We start from the raw sequence: 15452 nt of genomic DNA on the forward strand, positions 1-15452 counted from the left end.
CTGCTGGGGAAATGGGGTGCCAGTATAAAACAAACACTTGAGATGGATTCCTGCCGAGGTGTTAGGTTGCTGGGCATTTAGCCATCTCCTCCCCATCAGTCATTGGCTGAAGGTTGCTCCCAGAGGCCATCATCTCTTGACATTTTTGGTCTACTCAGCAAGAGGTAAAGGATTCCTGAGGCAAGAGAAAGGATTCCTCAGCCTGCAAAATGCAGATCTGGCCATTTAAAGTGATGGTCTTAGAAAGTGGTAAAGGCTGAAGGATGTGAGGGTAGAGCAGTAACCTATACATAATAAGCCTAACCAGTGGAATTGTTTCCAATGGGGCTATTTTTCCACAGTTAAAATAATCAAAAGAACAGAACCAAGACAGGCACAATTTTAATGCTTCTGCAGTTATATTTTAGAACAGAATAGGATGATTAACAGATACCAAGTTTCATGGCTTCTGTGCTTCAGAACATTCGGTTGAAGTCTGCATCTTGAATTCTTTTGTAAATTGACATTTACATGATGCAGAATGAAACAATGAAATACTAAAAGATGATGATAAGTAACACAAAGAACAGAGGCCTAGTAAGCATAAATTTTCACTTTGTGGACTTCCTTGTCCTCACATTCCCTTTGTTTGTTGTAGTAATAGAAAGTATTGTCCCTTCTCTGAAGTTTCTTCACATATCCTGTCTCTGGCCAACGATCTACCTACACATCAAAAACCAGAATACAAATATTGTCATGCCAGGTTTATTTTATATAATATTTTACTACCAAATAGTTAAAAGTATAACTCACATAAAAAGTTAAAGTATAGAATTAAGTTTTAAAATACTTGACCTCTTAGACAGTGTTACACACACCCCAAAACACATCTTAAGTAATATTTTTTTACAGCAAAATAACTAATTTGGTGCTCTCTAGATTCCAATTTCTAGATTTAAATTTCTACTCAGTTGCCAAGATAGGAAAAAAAAATTTTTTAAATACTCTAAACTTTATCCATATGTTTAAAAATGATTTCAAACATTATTACTTCTTAATTTCTAAAAGTAACACCCAGGAGGGATTAGGGCTAAGCCCAGACCCCATTCTGAAAGCACCTAGAGCTGACTGTTGATGGTGCAAGTGACTAAAGGAAACAGCTAGACTTCATATATTTAAAGGGCCGGGTGTATTTCCTCACATCTATATTTCAAGTTTACTTGAAGCTCAATTGAGTTTACCTTGAAACTCAATTTTTAATAGAAATTGGACTATGAATATAGTCTTTCTTACCTTCCCCCACTATTCTTTCAAGTATGTCCTATTGCTTGGCTTACTGTATGGTTTGGCCTGATTCAGTATGGACATTTTTCTCCCATTCCTCTGCAAATTCATGTTATGCCCCCCTTAATCAGGTCAGTGTGTTTCTGTGTGTGTTAGGTATGTTTTGTTTTTTTCTGGATTTTGAGAGATGTGCTCTCATTGCCAAAAGTCTGTTATTCAGGTTTCATGGTTTAGAAAACAAAACCCTGTCCTTCAACACCATCTGTACAGGCAGCTTCACTTCTCATAGTCCCCTCTTATAAATCATCATTTTCAATGGGAATATGAATATGAAGGAATACACATCGTTTATGTTGAACAGTGCATTTTCATTTTCTTCTGTTGTCTCATTTATTTGTGAAGTAGCAAAAATAGGAGGCAGCATATCTGAAAAACCTCAGCAGGCTCTCTGACATATACACTATAGAAAAAAAGTCATAAATTCTATCACTTAGGTCAGGCCTGTGTTTTGTATCTCCTATTGTCCTCAGCAGTGAAAGGAAGGTGTTCTCAAGTCACCACATACAGCCCTCTTCCTCGTGGGACCAGTAGCAGGTTCTTGTTCATTTACTAGGGTCTTCAAAATCATCTCATGTAGTGAAGAAACAGTACGTACAACTGCTGCTTCTACAGAACATCCACAGCTACTTCCTATGGAACAAAAGGCCTCCAAACAACTATATTGGTTCTGCACTTAGCAACATCTTTGCTATTTCATCATTTGTTCTTCTTAGCTTTTCACGTAATCACTCCCATTCAATCTAGGAAATCTTCATCCTGAGAGTATATGGAGTGGAGAGATAAGGTCCTCAAGCCCAACTCCCCTTTGGCTGGGGCCAGGAGAGCAGTAGCACTGATATTGCCCATAAGGGTGAGTGCCTGATGTCAGGACAAGGAACTTCACTCATGCCCTTTAGACTGCTGGTACATGCCAATCCAGGCAAGTCTTCAGTCACCACCCTATCCATCCTTTAAGGCCCACAGCAAATGCCTCACGGGGGGGGGGGGGGGCATAAAGCCTTTGGGGAAGAAAGTCCCCAAAGGAAGTGATATTTATCATCCTCTGGATTCCTGTGCTGCTTCTTTTAAGGCATACAGGGTGTCACAAAAAAAATGTATACACACTTTAACAGCTGATAGCTCAATTTTGAAAATGAAATGTATTTAATAGACACTGCCTTTATAATTATTTGCAGTGTGTGTATACATTTTTTGGAATACCCTATATATTTTGACATATAAGGTTTTATTGCTTTTGTCATTCTCAATCTTTTTCAAGATATAAGAATAATAAATGTTATCATTCATTAAACACTATTTATTCACTCAACAAATTATCATTGAGCACTGCAATGTCAGGCAGTTCAAACACATGCCTTCATTTCATTCCTGTGACAATTTTCTGTTGGAGGCCCTGCCATCACCATTTTGCAGTTGAGCTCAGTGAAGTTAAAAGCCTTGTGTGGGACTGCCCAGCTAGTGACGGGGAGAGCCAGGCTGCAACTCTTGAACAGACCGATTGCAAATCCTGTAGTCTTCCCACTGGCCCACCGAATTTATTTAGGACAGGCAAGGCAAGTGCTTATATTTTTTATTTCCTAAAGCACTTGGCACAGAAATTTGCACGTGGTAGGTACCCAATAAACATATACTACTGAAGTGAAATGCAAAACCTCTCCATAACTGTAAAGTCATACAGTGAATAGGGTTGTTCTTTCCTTCATCACACACACACACACACACACACACACACACACACACACTCTTCTCAGGTGCTTTTGGGAAATTCCACTTTAAGGATGTTCTTATTGTCCTCTTAAATCTGATTTTACCTCAATTACAACAGTACTGTGTGTGTGGCGGGGGGTGGGGGTGGTAATAGGTGCAGCTGTGCCTATATGATCACATCATCTCTATGATCCTGGGTCTTATATACCTTTAAGGGGCATCCCAATCTTAAGGCAAGGTATGAAGCTTATTTTTGGACAGCATTAAAATATTCATGCTTGTCTTTTATCTGTCTAAAATCCATAGATAATACAGTAATAAAGAATACCTTTTGGTAACAGATGTCAGAATACTGATACAGTTAGCCCTCTGTATCTGTGGGTTTTGGATCTGCAGTTTCAACTCATCGCTCATTGAAAATGTTGGAAAAAATGATCTCAGAAAGTTCCCAAAAGCAAAACTTAAATTTGCCATATGCCAAGCACTACACTGAATCCACACAAATGAAGTAATGTATAGGTATACCCTGCTATAGCCTATCTGAAAATATAGATAATATGCAATACTATTCCATTCTATGTAATAAAAGCCCAGCGACCGACCGGTGGAATGACCAGAACAACCAGTTGACCAGTCGTTATGACACGCACTGACCACCAGAGGGCAGATGCTCAACGTAGGAGCTGTCCCCTGGTGGTCAGTGTGCTCCCACAGTGGGAGCAGTGCTCAGCTGACCGGGATGAACAGTGCTCCCACAGCAGGCCAATCCCCTCAGGCCATGCCCCTCACCAGTGCATGAATCCCATGTACCGGGCCTCTAGTTTTACATAAGGGACTTGAGCACCCATGGATTTTGGTATCCACAGGGATCCTGAAACCAATACCCTGGGACACTGAGGGAAGACTGGATATGAAAATCACAGTCATCAAATATTAATTTGATCAGTGTTTATAACTTCGTTTCTCACCAGCCCTACTAATACCTTTCAAATTAATGTGCATTAAATTAATGGGTCTAGTATATGTTAGCTCTGTAATGCCTTCCATTTCTTTACTATCTACTTTTAAAGGAAGTATTAAGCAAAGACCAAAAGAAAAAGAAAATATAGAGAGCTGAAAAACACACATGTGAATTAGTCTCTAAAAAATGAAGAGTTATACTAAAAAAAATTAGATAATAAATTAAATAATAAATTATTAAATAATAAAAAAGTTAAATAATAAATACTTTGTTGTAAACCCAAGTCTGAGCATTAAAACACATTTATGAATACTATATATCATATTCTTTAAAACCCTGTCTCCTAGTATCCAGTAGAATGAATGAATTTTTTAAAACCCCATTATAAACTGGTGCCATGTCTAGATTTTAATCTAGTCTATGAAAAGCAAAGTCATGTCTCTAATCCCTCAAGAGAACCTAGAAAGCACTACCAAAGTCAGGACTTGTTCTCTAATGGTTTTTTGTCACCTATAATCCTCATAATAAACAGAATTTAACCCCTTTACAATTCGTGTTCAAAATTAAAATGAAACTGGCATTTAGCAGAGTATAGTTTTTCAATAAAAGCTAGAAATTTCTTAATATTTCCATGCTGATGGACCACCTCTTTCCTCTTTCTGCCTAAAAATCACTTTTTGGGGCCTTAGTCTTCAATAAAATGAGAGAGCTGAAGAAGAATTTCCTTTCAGTTATCCTCTAGTTTTTTGTTTTATTTTAAAACTTTCACCATTGAACAAACTCATTTTGAGCTCAGATTTATAAGGAATAAAACTTACCACAGAAACTTGTTTTACTTGTTTATATTCAATTTCATCCCGATATCCTGCTTGTTGAAATCTGTACAGATTTTCAATCTCTTCTGACCATTTTTTGGCACGACTTATTGATTTGGGTTTCATTTCAGAACTAGCCATGGCTACAGAGATCTTATTGCCAATTAATTCTGAAAGATGTTAAGACAAAATTAATTGCTGACATAATAGTGACAATTTGAAAGTCCCTTTAAGAATGAACAAAGTTAGCATTTAAAAATAATTAAGAGTCCAGAATCCCACAGACAACAATATGGTGATTGCCAGAGTTGGAAGAGGAGTGGGGGAAGGTAGGAGAAGGTAAAAGGGAGATAAAAGGTAATAGAAGAAGACTTGACTTTGGGTGGTGAACTCATGATGCAATATAATGTATTATAGAATTGTACACTTGAAACCTGTATAATTTATTAACCAATGTCACCCCAATAATTTATTAACCAATGTCACCACAACAGCTCTTCCACTATAGTCACAGCTGGTCCTCACAGCCAATTGGCCTGGAGGTCAATTTCTCCCAGTGATGCCAACAGCAATCAAGGCTCAACTACAATAAAGACTGGGCACAGAGCCCACACAGTGGCACACCAAGAGTGCCCATCTCAGGTGACTGGGGAGGCTGAGCCACTGGCCCTACACGACACCTAATATAGAAGGCCACTCTACCAATTTCAGGAGACATAACAGCTCTACCTAATACATAGAATTAAACACAGGGAAGCAGCCAAAATGCGAAGACAAAGAAACATGTCACAAATGAAAGAAATGGAAGTAAGCAGACTACTGGATACAGAGTTCAAAACAATGGTTATAAGGTTGCTCAAGGATCTTAATGCGTATCAAGGGACTTAATGAGACTTTCAAGGATCTTAGAATGAATGTCAAAGACATGAAGAAGGTCCAGTAAGAAATTAAGCATACACTAACTGAAATAAAGAACAATTTATAGGGATTAAACAGTAGAGGATTCTAAGAATAAAATCAGTGATTTGGAATATGAGGAAGCAAAAAGCATCCAATCAGAAGAGCAAAAAAAAAAAAAAAAAAAAGAATTCAAAAATATGAAGACAGTGTAAGAAGCCTCTGGGACAACTTCAAGCATACCAACATCAGAATTATGGGGGTGCCAGAAGGAGAAGAGAGAGAGCACAATATTGAAAACCTATTTGAAGAAATAATGACAGAAAATTTCCCCTACCTGTGAAAGAAATAGTCTTATAAGTCCAGGAAGCACAGAGTCAGAGAGTCCCAAACAAGAGGAATCCAAAGAGGCCCACACCAAAACACATCATAATTAAAATGCCAAAGGTTAAAGACAAAGAGAGAATCTTAAAAGCTGCAAGAGAAAAGCAGTAGTTACCTACAAGGGAATGCCCATATGACTCTCAGCTAATTTCACAACAGAAACTTTGCAGGCCAGAAAGGATTGGCAAGAAATATTCAAAGTGATGAATAGGAAGGACCTACAACCAAGATTACTCTACCCAGCAAAGCTATCATTTAGAATTGAAGGCCAGATAAAGAGCTTCCCAGATAAGAAAAAGCTAAAGCAGTTCATCACCACCAAACTAGTATTACATGAAATGTTGAAGGGTATTCTTTTAGAAGAGAAAGAGGAAGATGAAGATGAAGAAGAAGAAATATGAATAAAAAATGGCAATAAATACATATCTATCAAGAATTGAATCTAAAACTCAAAATAAGCAAACCAGAAATCTAATGAATAAAATAAACTGAGAAATAAAACAGAACCAGAGGCATGGAAATATGGAACAGACTGACGAATCTCAGAGGGAAGGGGTGAAGGGGTGCGAAAGGAGATTAACCAAAGATCTTATGTGCATATATGTTTTACCTATGGACACAGACAATAGGGTGGTAAGGGCTTGGGGTGGGGCAGGAACCAGTGAAAGGGGACTATGGGGCGCGGGAAGGGAGGCATCTGTAATACTCTCAACAATAAAGATTACATTTTTTAAACTTTATTAAAAGGAGTCTTATAATAAATGCTTTTACATGTGTAATAAATTTAGCTTTATCTGGATTTAATGGGGAGAGGGGGATAGGACATGGAAATAAAATTGACAGAATTGCTAAATTTCAGATAAATGTTTCTTTGATATAAAAGATGGAGCCTAAAATTCCCTCAATGGTTAATAAAAAACATAATGAAGGCTGAGTAATTTGTTTGAACTCCATGTATAAATCACACACAAATACTGTTCCACTTTTGTCTATCAACAATAAGGAAATTGGTCTTATACTTCCTCCTACCTCCTGTCGATTTTTGTTACATTACTTATTTAACACTTTAAAGTTGTTTGGACTTAGCTCCAGATTAAAATGAATTGAAATGAAGTCATCGGAGTCATACAGTTCTTACTCTGATCAAGGTAGCAACTACCTAAGTGGATATATCATTAGTGTTGTTTTTTCCATTTTTTGCAATATGCATACCAACATATATATTGACTAGACCAAAGAAAATTAAGGTAATGATAAATTTGATATTTTTAAAATATTTGATCTGTATTAATTAGGTTCAGGCTCATGTTGCATTTTAAGGCAATACAATGTTATATTGCTGTATAAATTTATATAAAATTTGGAATACCTACAAAATAATATATAAACCATATTTCAGTGAAACTCTTGTCCTTCAATTCTATTTATTTGAATGTGAGGTTCACTGTGTCATTGCTGCACAACATACTAGACAGATAAGACCAACAAGTGAATTGGACACATGGCACAGACCAATAATCCATTAACATATATGAATATATATATATATATATATATATATATATATATGCCATAGGAAAAAGGGTACTAAGAAACATGAAAGGAAAAAAAGGTGCTAATTCACTACGTTAAATACATTTTCAAAACTAGTCATGTTTTTATATGAATTTAGTGGCTGTATTACTTATATTTCTTTTACAGATGAAACACTTTTTCTAAGAGTAGTGGTACAATCTTAATTTTTGCTTTACCCAAGTCATGTTTGCTTTACTCATATTCACTCAAATTTCAAATATGTGAAATTCAAATATTAACCTCTAGTTTATGTAATTGTCTATTCACCTATGTAACCTTTTGTCACTTTCAAACAAAACAATCATGTCAACTATACATATAAAAATGCTACATTTTTATGTAATGGGTGAAGGGGGTCAAAAAGTAAAAAGAAAAATAAATAAATATGAATACCACCAGAAAAAAAATAGTTACCACATTCTGTATGCAGTTGTCCCCCATTATCCATGGGGGATACTTCCCAGACCCCCAGTGGCTGCCTGAAAACTAGATAGTACTAAAACCTATATATACTACTGGAGGCCCGGTGCATAAAATTCGTGCACAGGTGGGGTCCCTAGGCCTGGCCAATGACCAGGCTGGCCGGAGCCTTCCTTCATTCTGCAGTGCCCCCTGGTGTCGAACTCCCAGTCTCCTGGTGGAACTCCCAAGGGTACACTTTGCATATTAGCCTTTTATATATATACATGTTTTCTCCTATACATAGCTACCTATGATAAAGTTTAATTTATAAATTAGGCATAGTAAAAGATTAACAACTAATAATAAAATGGAAAAGTTATAATAATCTACTATAATCAAAGTTATGTGAATGTGATCTCTCTTTCTCTCTCTCTGGTTCTGTTGCATTACCGACCTGATAACCCAGAGGGCTAGTAAATGACTAAGGGGCAGGGAGCACATAGCGTGGAGACACTGGACAAAGGGATGATTTATGTTCTGGCTGGGATGGAGCAGGCAGGCAAAAGATTTTATCACGCTTCTCAGATTGGCATGCAATTTGAAGCTTATGAATTGTTTGTTCTGGAATTTTCCACGTAATATTTGCAGACCATGGTTAACTGTAGGTAACTGAAACCACGGAAAGCAAAACTGCGGATAAGGGGGCTGGCGGGGGGGGGGGGGGGGGGGCGGTGAGGGGGGTAAGGACTACTGTATTTTGTGTGTCTGTATCTGTTCCGGTCCTCTGAAAAGAAATTTATCAGGGGTAACATTTATGAAACATAAGGAAAGTGATCAGGAGTCTACAGGAAAAGCTTTTACACCACGATGCACCCCTAACACCTGTGAATGGAAAAAGAGAAGGAAGTAGAATAGAAGTAGAATAGGGCGGGGAGAGCTTCAGACTGCCCACGGGGATGGAAGAGGCTCTCTAAACTGGGGATCCAGGGACTGGCCCTTGGGAGGAGTCCTGAACGGAGGCCCCTAAAGTGAAGGGCGTGAGGGCAGCTGGGAAACTATGGAGAATCAGAATCCGAAACTCAGGAGATCAAACGCGAGGTAACATCCACACAGAAGCCACCAGGACGAGTCCCCAAACGGACGCGGAGCGCAGAAACGGAAGGGGCGGAGCCGGGCTTGGAGCGGGGCGGCGGGGCGGCGGGGCGGGAGGATCCCCGCGGAGCGCAGAGGCGGGACCGGCGAGACGGTCCCTCAGCCCCGCCTTCACCCGCCCCGGCCCGGCCCTCCGCGGTTACCCTTCCGGGGCCGACCTGGAGAGGCTGGGCGCCCCACCTGGAGCTCGCAGGAGAGCGCGGAGGTGCCTGTGGTCCCCACTCGGGATCAGTGGGCTGGGCAGCCGACCGCCTTGGTTTAGGAGGCCCCTGCGTCTCCTAGCAACGAGCGGAGCGCGGCCACCCAAGTCCCGCCCCCCGCAAACAAGTCGCAGCGCGCAAGCGCACGGCTTGGGCGGGGGCTGCAGTCCTTGAGAGGAAGCACTGAGGTGGATCCCAGAGTGCGAGGGACCCTTGAAAGGGCTGCACCCCAAGAAGGGGTGGAGGGTGAAAAGTGTTATTTGCTGGTCTTCAAACCCAGACAGAATTCCTTGTAAAACTGGCTCGGAGAGCAGAGACTGTTGGTGATTCTGTCCCTGATAGTAAATGTCTCGCGTCTGTCCTACCTCCCTTCTCATTGTATTGGGATTAAATGAACCAAATCCACAGGATCCTGCATAATTCTTGACAATTAGTAAACCTACAATAAAAGACACCTACAGCTTTATTTTTTCCTGACATTACCTTCATTATTACATTTAAAATAATCCGTTTACTCACATCTTCCAAATTTATTTCCTCAGATTTCCAGATCTCTCTCTCTGAACTCTAGATTTGTATATCCCAATCCACTTAATTGTCCAAAACAACCCCCTCTAGACGCCCCCACACCAGCTCCTTGCACAGTCTTCCCCTTTCAGTAGATGCCTCCCAGAGTTCACTCTTTCTCTTACCCTCCATATCCATCCATCAGCAAAGCTTGCTGACCCTTTTGTTTTTTTATCCTTACCAGAGAATATGTTTATTTATTTGAGAGAGAGAGAGAGAGGGAGAGAGAAGAAGAAGAAGAAGAAGAAGAAGAAGAAGAAGAAGAAGAAGAAGAAGAAGAGGAGAGGAGGAGGAGGAAAGAGAAGAGAGGAGAGGAGAGGAGAGGAGAGGAGAGGAGAGGAGAGGAGAGGAGAGGAGAGGAGAGGAGAGGAGAGGAGAGGAGAGGAGAGGAGAGAGAGAGAAACATCATTTGATTGCCTCCTGTATGCGCCTGGTGATGGAACCAAAACCTAGGTATGTGCCCTGACTGGGAATTGAATGCATAGACTTTGGGTGCACTGGATGAGGCTCCAACCAGGGCAAAAACATATTGGCTTTACTGCTGCCACCCAAGTCCAAGCCACCATCATTTTATCCCCTCTGGTTATCGCAATAATCCTCAGTAGTTCTTTCTTGATACCCAGTCTATTCTCGCTACAACAATCAGTGAGATTTGTTTAAAACATAAGTCAGGCCATGGCCAGTGTGCACAGTGGTTAGAACATAGGCCTGAGCACCTCAGGTTCGATTCCCAGTCCAGGTCACATATTGGATTGCAGGTACAAACCCTGGCCCGGTCAGGGTTTGTGAGGGAGACAACCAATCGATGTGTCTCTCACATCAGTGTTTCTCTCTCTCGCTCTCTCTCTCCCTTCCTCCTCCTCCTTTCCTCCCTTCCACTCACTCTAAAAATCAATGGGAAAAATAACCTCAGGTGAGGATTAACAAAAACAAACAAACAAATAAAATATAAGTCAGGTTAGGTCACTCCTCTGCTCACAATCCTGTAATGGTCTCCATTTTATGGAGTAAAAACCAGAGTCTTTACATGGCCAGCAAAGCCCTGTACCAAGACTGGTACACAATCCCTCCTTCCTTGCTCGCTAGTCCTGGATCACTCCTCTCTAGCCACCATGGCCTCCTGGCTGTGCTTAGAGCAGTTCCCACATGGGGGCCTTATTTGCAGCTGCTCCCTCTGCCTGGAAGGGTCGTCCTCCTATTATCCCTTTGGCTAACTTCCTCATCTTCAAGTCTTTGCTAATGTTTCAACTTGCCCTTCCCTGTCTCTCTAATTTGCTCTTCCATCATGCTCTCTATCCTCCTTACTATATTCTAGTGTTTCTTTTTTCCATAGCAATTGTCATCTAATATACTATTTAAATTGCTTGTTTTCTAATTTTATTGTTTATTTTCTACTAGCATGTAACTTTATAATGACAGAGATCTTAGCCCAGCCTGTGTGCCTCCGTGGTTGAGTGTCAAACCTATGAATCAGGAGATCAAGGTTGAATTCCCTGTCAGGGCACATGCCTGGGTTTCGGGCTCAATTCCCAGGAGAGGGCATGCAGGAGGCAGCCGATCAATGATTTCCTCTCATCATTGATGTTTCTATCTCTCTCTCCCTCTCCCTTCCTCTCTGAAATCAAAGGACAGAGATTTTATTAACGAAACTCCTAGAACAGTGCCAGGAGTTATTACACAGTAGGAACTAAAGCAATACATATTAAATGAATCTGTTTTACCACCACCACTACCATCCCCACCAATGCCACTATGACACTGTGGAAGCAGTATGCCATGGTGGCCAGTAGTATGGTGTCTAAGTCATGACCTTCGATTTGAATCTGGGTCCTAACACTAGCAACATAACTTCCTGCAAGTTACTTAACTGCCGTTTTCTTACCTGTAAAGTGAAGACAAAAACGGTACCTATCTAATGGAGTTGTTATAAGGATGAAATAATAAATATAAACCATTTCGGACAGCATGTGGAACTACATAAATGATAGGTGTTTTATTTCCATTAGAATATGCACTCATTACCACAGAGGTATTTCTCTGCTTTGTTCACTGCTATATCTTTAGTGTCTAGAACAGTACCTGTCACATAGTAGATGGTCAGGGACTATTTGTTGAGTGAATCAGTGAATCCACACCATTACACTTCCAGAATGCCGCAATCTGCACGACTAGGGTTCAGGATCTGAAGGAGGAGCCGATGCACAAATGAAAATACTATACAAGAAATATGAATTTAGAAGGCCTGGGCGGCCAGGTGAAGACCTCTCTCTTGGAGAGGCATACCGAAACCTGGCTTTGTCGGCTTTTTATTCAATTTTAGATACACATCTTGCCCTCAGTAAAGCACAGCAAACAGGTAACAGACAGAGTCTCTAAGGTCAATAAAAATCAGTAAAGATCAGTAAGGTTCAGTAAACATTTACTTTGAGGCTAGTAGGTCAGGAAATTGCTTCCAGCCACCACTATCTCAACAGAACAATGGTGCCAACACCCAAGGCCCAACGGCCTCCCACGTTCCTTGGCGCACTCTTATGACAGTATTGGGAAAGCGTGGCTTCCCGCACCTGGAGTATTGTGATAGCTTCCTACCCAGACTCCCTGCCCCACATTGCCTAAATCTTCTTTCTAACTCAACTCCAGTGGTTCTTAAATTTTAGGGTCTATCAGAATCTCCTGGAGGGTGTGTTAAAACAAATTGCAGAGCCCCATACCCAGACTTTCTGATTTAGTAGGTCTGGGCTGGGGTAGAGAATTTTTATTTCCATCAGTTTCCCAAATACTGTTGGTGATGCTCTTGTAGGGTCCACACTTTGGGAAATACTGCTCTAATCTAACACGTCACTCCCTTGTTTCTAACTACCCAGGCTTCCTACTGCCACTCAAATTAAAGTTTAAAGTCTTTGGCTTGTGTACAGGCCCTCCTGGTCTATTCTCTTCTTATCTGGTTTAGCCTTGACTACCTTTGTTAAGTCCCTCTTATTTCACCTCTTTTGAGCCCAACACTTTGGTTAAAAAGAACTATTTTCAGTGCCCAGACTGAATGAAAGCTCATTCCAGGGACTTCCACTGTTCTAGGGCCTGGATGCTGAACTCTAACTCACTTTCTCTGCTCAGGTTTTCTGATGGCCCCTTCCTTCTTGCAGAACTGAGTTTTCTCCTTGGTCTCCATACCACACCTTGAGCGCACTTCCATTCAAGTACTGTAAAACTTTTTTCCATGAGGTTCTTTTTCTGCCAGACTGTGAGCTCTTGGGATGCCATGGCTGATTGTTGTATGTACTTCCAGGTTCAAGTACAGTGCCTGGCACTTAGTGGATGCCCAGTAAATAATAATAGTTAATATTTATTGGACACTTACTATTTTCCAGGACTTTGGGTAGCTCTCCTTCCTCCTCCCCTCCCTCTCTTTCTCCCTCCCTCCCTCCCTCCTTTTCTTCCTTTTGTCCAGTTGAGATAATCATCAGAATGGACTGTGCTGATTCACTCATAGAGAACTCCCTCCCACCCCCTGATTTCTTTGTCCTGCTTTCCCTCTCCCTTACAAAAACAGCTGCCTGCACTAATGTTAAGATTGTCTTTAGGACAGGAGTCCACTATCTTCTCAGGCTGATGGCACTGGAATAAACCGTCTTACCTTGCACCAGCACCTGTCTCTCAAGTATTGGCTTTTGAAGTGGTGGGCAGCCAAACCTGAGTTCAGTATCAAGTGAACAAATAAGAATATGAGCATTTTCTTCACCTGCCTTGCCAGGAGCTCCAAATTCTGTCAGAGGTAGACACACTAGAGTCTCCAGCTACCAGGCTCACTGCAGAATTTGTCTTTAGGTGTAGACAATCTAGCCAAAGGGATAGCCCTCTTTTATTTAAGACAAACCATCTTATACTGAATCAAAGGTGTTGGTGATAGTATACTAGCAGAGTGCTTTAGTCAGATTAGTGATTATGGTGTCTATACCTCTTTATCACCACCACCATTCTTTTTCTTCTTTCTCTCCTCCTTAAAAACAAAACAAAACACCATTTAATGAGAATCTGTATTTAAATAGAACTCTGAGTAGCATGGCTTCAGGAACATGTTGATAGTCTCTGAGGGTGTCATTTTGATTCCTGATTCCCCTGGTTAGAATTCAATTGTTCCTGGATTTATTTCTATATTATTTTTTGTCTCTGTGGAAACATTCCTTTAGCATGTTCTGCAAACTTGTTGTCTCTAAATAGATTGGTAACTACTTGAAGGCACACCTCAGTTACCTATGTAATCACTGCAAGGCTTGTCACTGTGCTATGAACAGAGCGTCAAAAGTGTTTAAGTTGTGATTATTAGTATTGTGGTGTGTGAGATGTGCTGGGAAGGGCACAATACATGCTATTGTGACTATTTGGTGAATCAATACTTTAACAAGTCTTTTTATAAAGTGGTTTTGATGCTTAAAAATTTCCAAACCACCCCCCCTCACCTTACCATTTCTTTTTCTTTTACACTGAGAAGGCTAAAAAGGCTAATTCCAATGTAACCCTGATATTTGGGGGCTAGCAGTCTGAATCTGTGCCAGCAAGCCCAGTGTACATTCTTGATAACCTATAATTAAGTCACTGCCTCTTTCCCAGAAACTGGTCTTGCAGAACCTGTTATCTAAATGCTCACATTTCACAGAGGCCATAAAGTGTGAGCAGTGCACAGCCCCAGGGAGGGGGTGTTATTAGTACTGGCACTAGGCCAGACGATCAGTTATGGTCTGGAGACCCCCAACACCTGTGGTCTTCTTGCAAACCCCGAGAAAAGGACCAGAAGCACAAACTATATTTGAGGGACAAAGACACCAGAAAGATATAAAAGAGAAGCCCTCTGCAGGTTACTTTACTCATATTTGGGAAGTTATTCCACTGAGTCTGCCAGCGTAAATAAACAGTGTAACTCCTTTTCTCTAAAAGTCTTGCTTGGTTTTTCTCTGGTCTTCTGCAACAATACAACTTTCAAAAAATAAGAAGGGCGGTGGAGAGGGGAGGGAGGTTGGCAGCTAATCTATCCTTGGGATCTTTACTATCTGCCCTAGGAACATGCATCTGAGTTGTGATCCTCAGAGATCGTGTATTTATTTACTCAGTTTGGAGTTATAAATAGAAGCGGGAATTAATAGTTATTGAATCTACCATGAGTCAGATACAATTTTTTTCTCATACCATCCTCATGGTTATTTCATTGATGCTGGGAAGAGAAGAAGGGAAACTGAGCTCGGTTTCAGGCTGTCAGTGGGTAAGCAGGAAGAGGAGCACAGTCTGATTTCAAGAGAAGCTCTGCATCCCCCCCCGCCCCCCCGCCCCCCACACCACCACCCCATGCATCCCCCCCCTTTTCATCATTGGGTGGAGCCGCCTGCTACAGTGCTCTTTCCCTTGCGCTAGTCTCCCTGCATAGGCACCGACAACGCTTCACCAAAACTACACCGTGCTGTGACAATGGTTTCCGGC

At 40.9% G+C, this 15452-nt stretch overlaps 1 protein-coding gene across 2 annotated transcripts; it reads right to left on the reverse strand.

Annotated features, from left to right (window-relative positions):
- Window positions 1-376: 376 nt before the first annotated feature.
- On the reverse strand, window positions 377-9480 carry MEIG1 (meiosis/spermiogenesis associated 1). 2 transcript variants are annotated; one of them, XM_028156622.2, is made up of 3 exons: window positions 9397-9480; window positions 4810-4976; window positions 377-702 (listed from the first exon to the last, which is right to left on the reverse strand). In XM_028156622.2, exons 2-3 carry the CDS (start codon window positions 4945-4947, stop codon window positions 574-576), a joined length of 267 nt encoding a protein of 88 aa, XP_028012423.1. In that variant the 5' UTR covers window positions 4948-4976; window positions 9397-9480; the 3' UTR covers window positions 377-573. The 2 variants fall into 2 exon arrangements, with proteins under 2 accessions (XP_028012423.1, XP_008147041.1); XM_008148819.3 differs by having other exon boundaries at window positions 9375-9463.
- Between the last annotated feature and the right edge of the window lie 5972 nt (window positions 9481-15452).

This window comes from Eptesicus fuscus, chromosome 2, assembly GCF_027574615.1.
Source record: "Eptesicus fuscus isolate TK198812 chromosome 2, DD_ASM_mEF_20220401, whole genome shotgun sequence".
Taxonomy (NCBI): Eukaryota; Metazoa; Chordata; class Mammalia; order Chiroptera; family Vespertilionidae; genus Eptesicus; species Eptesicus fuscus.

What these genes read in the sequence shown, in the direction of transcription:
- MEIG1 (XM_028156622.2), bottom strand. Translation starts at nt 4,947, where the DNA reads ATGGCTAGTTCTGAAATGAAACCCAAATCAATAAGTCGTGCCAAAAAA. An exon ending in AAGTAAAACAAGTTTCTGTG is followed by an intron (nt 703 to 4,809) that starts GTAAGTTTTATT and finishes TTTGATGTGTAG; the next exon opens with GTAGATCGTTGGCCAGAGAC.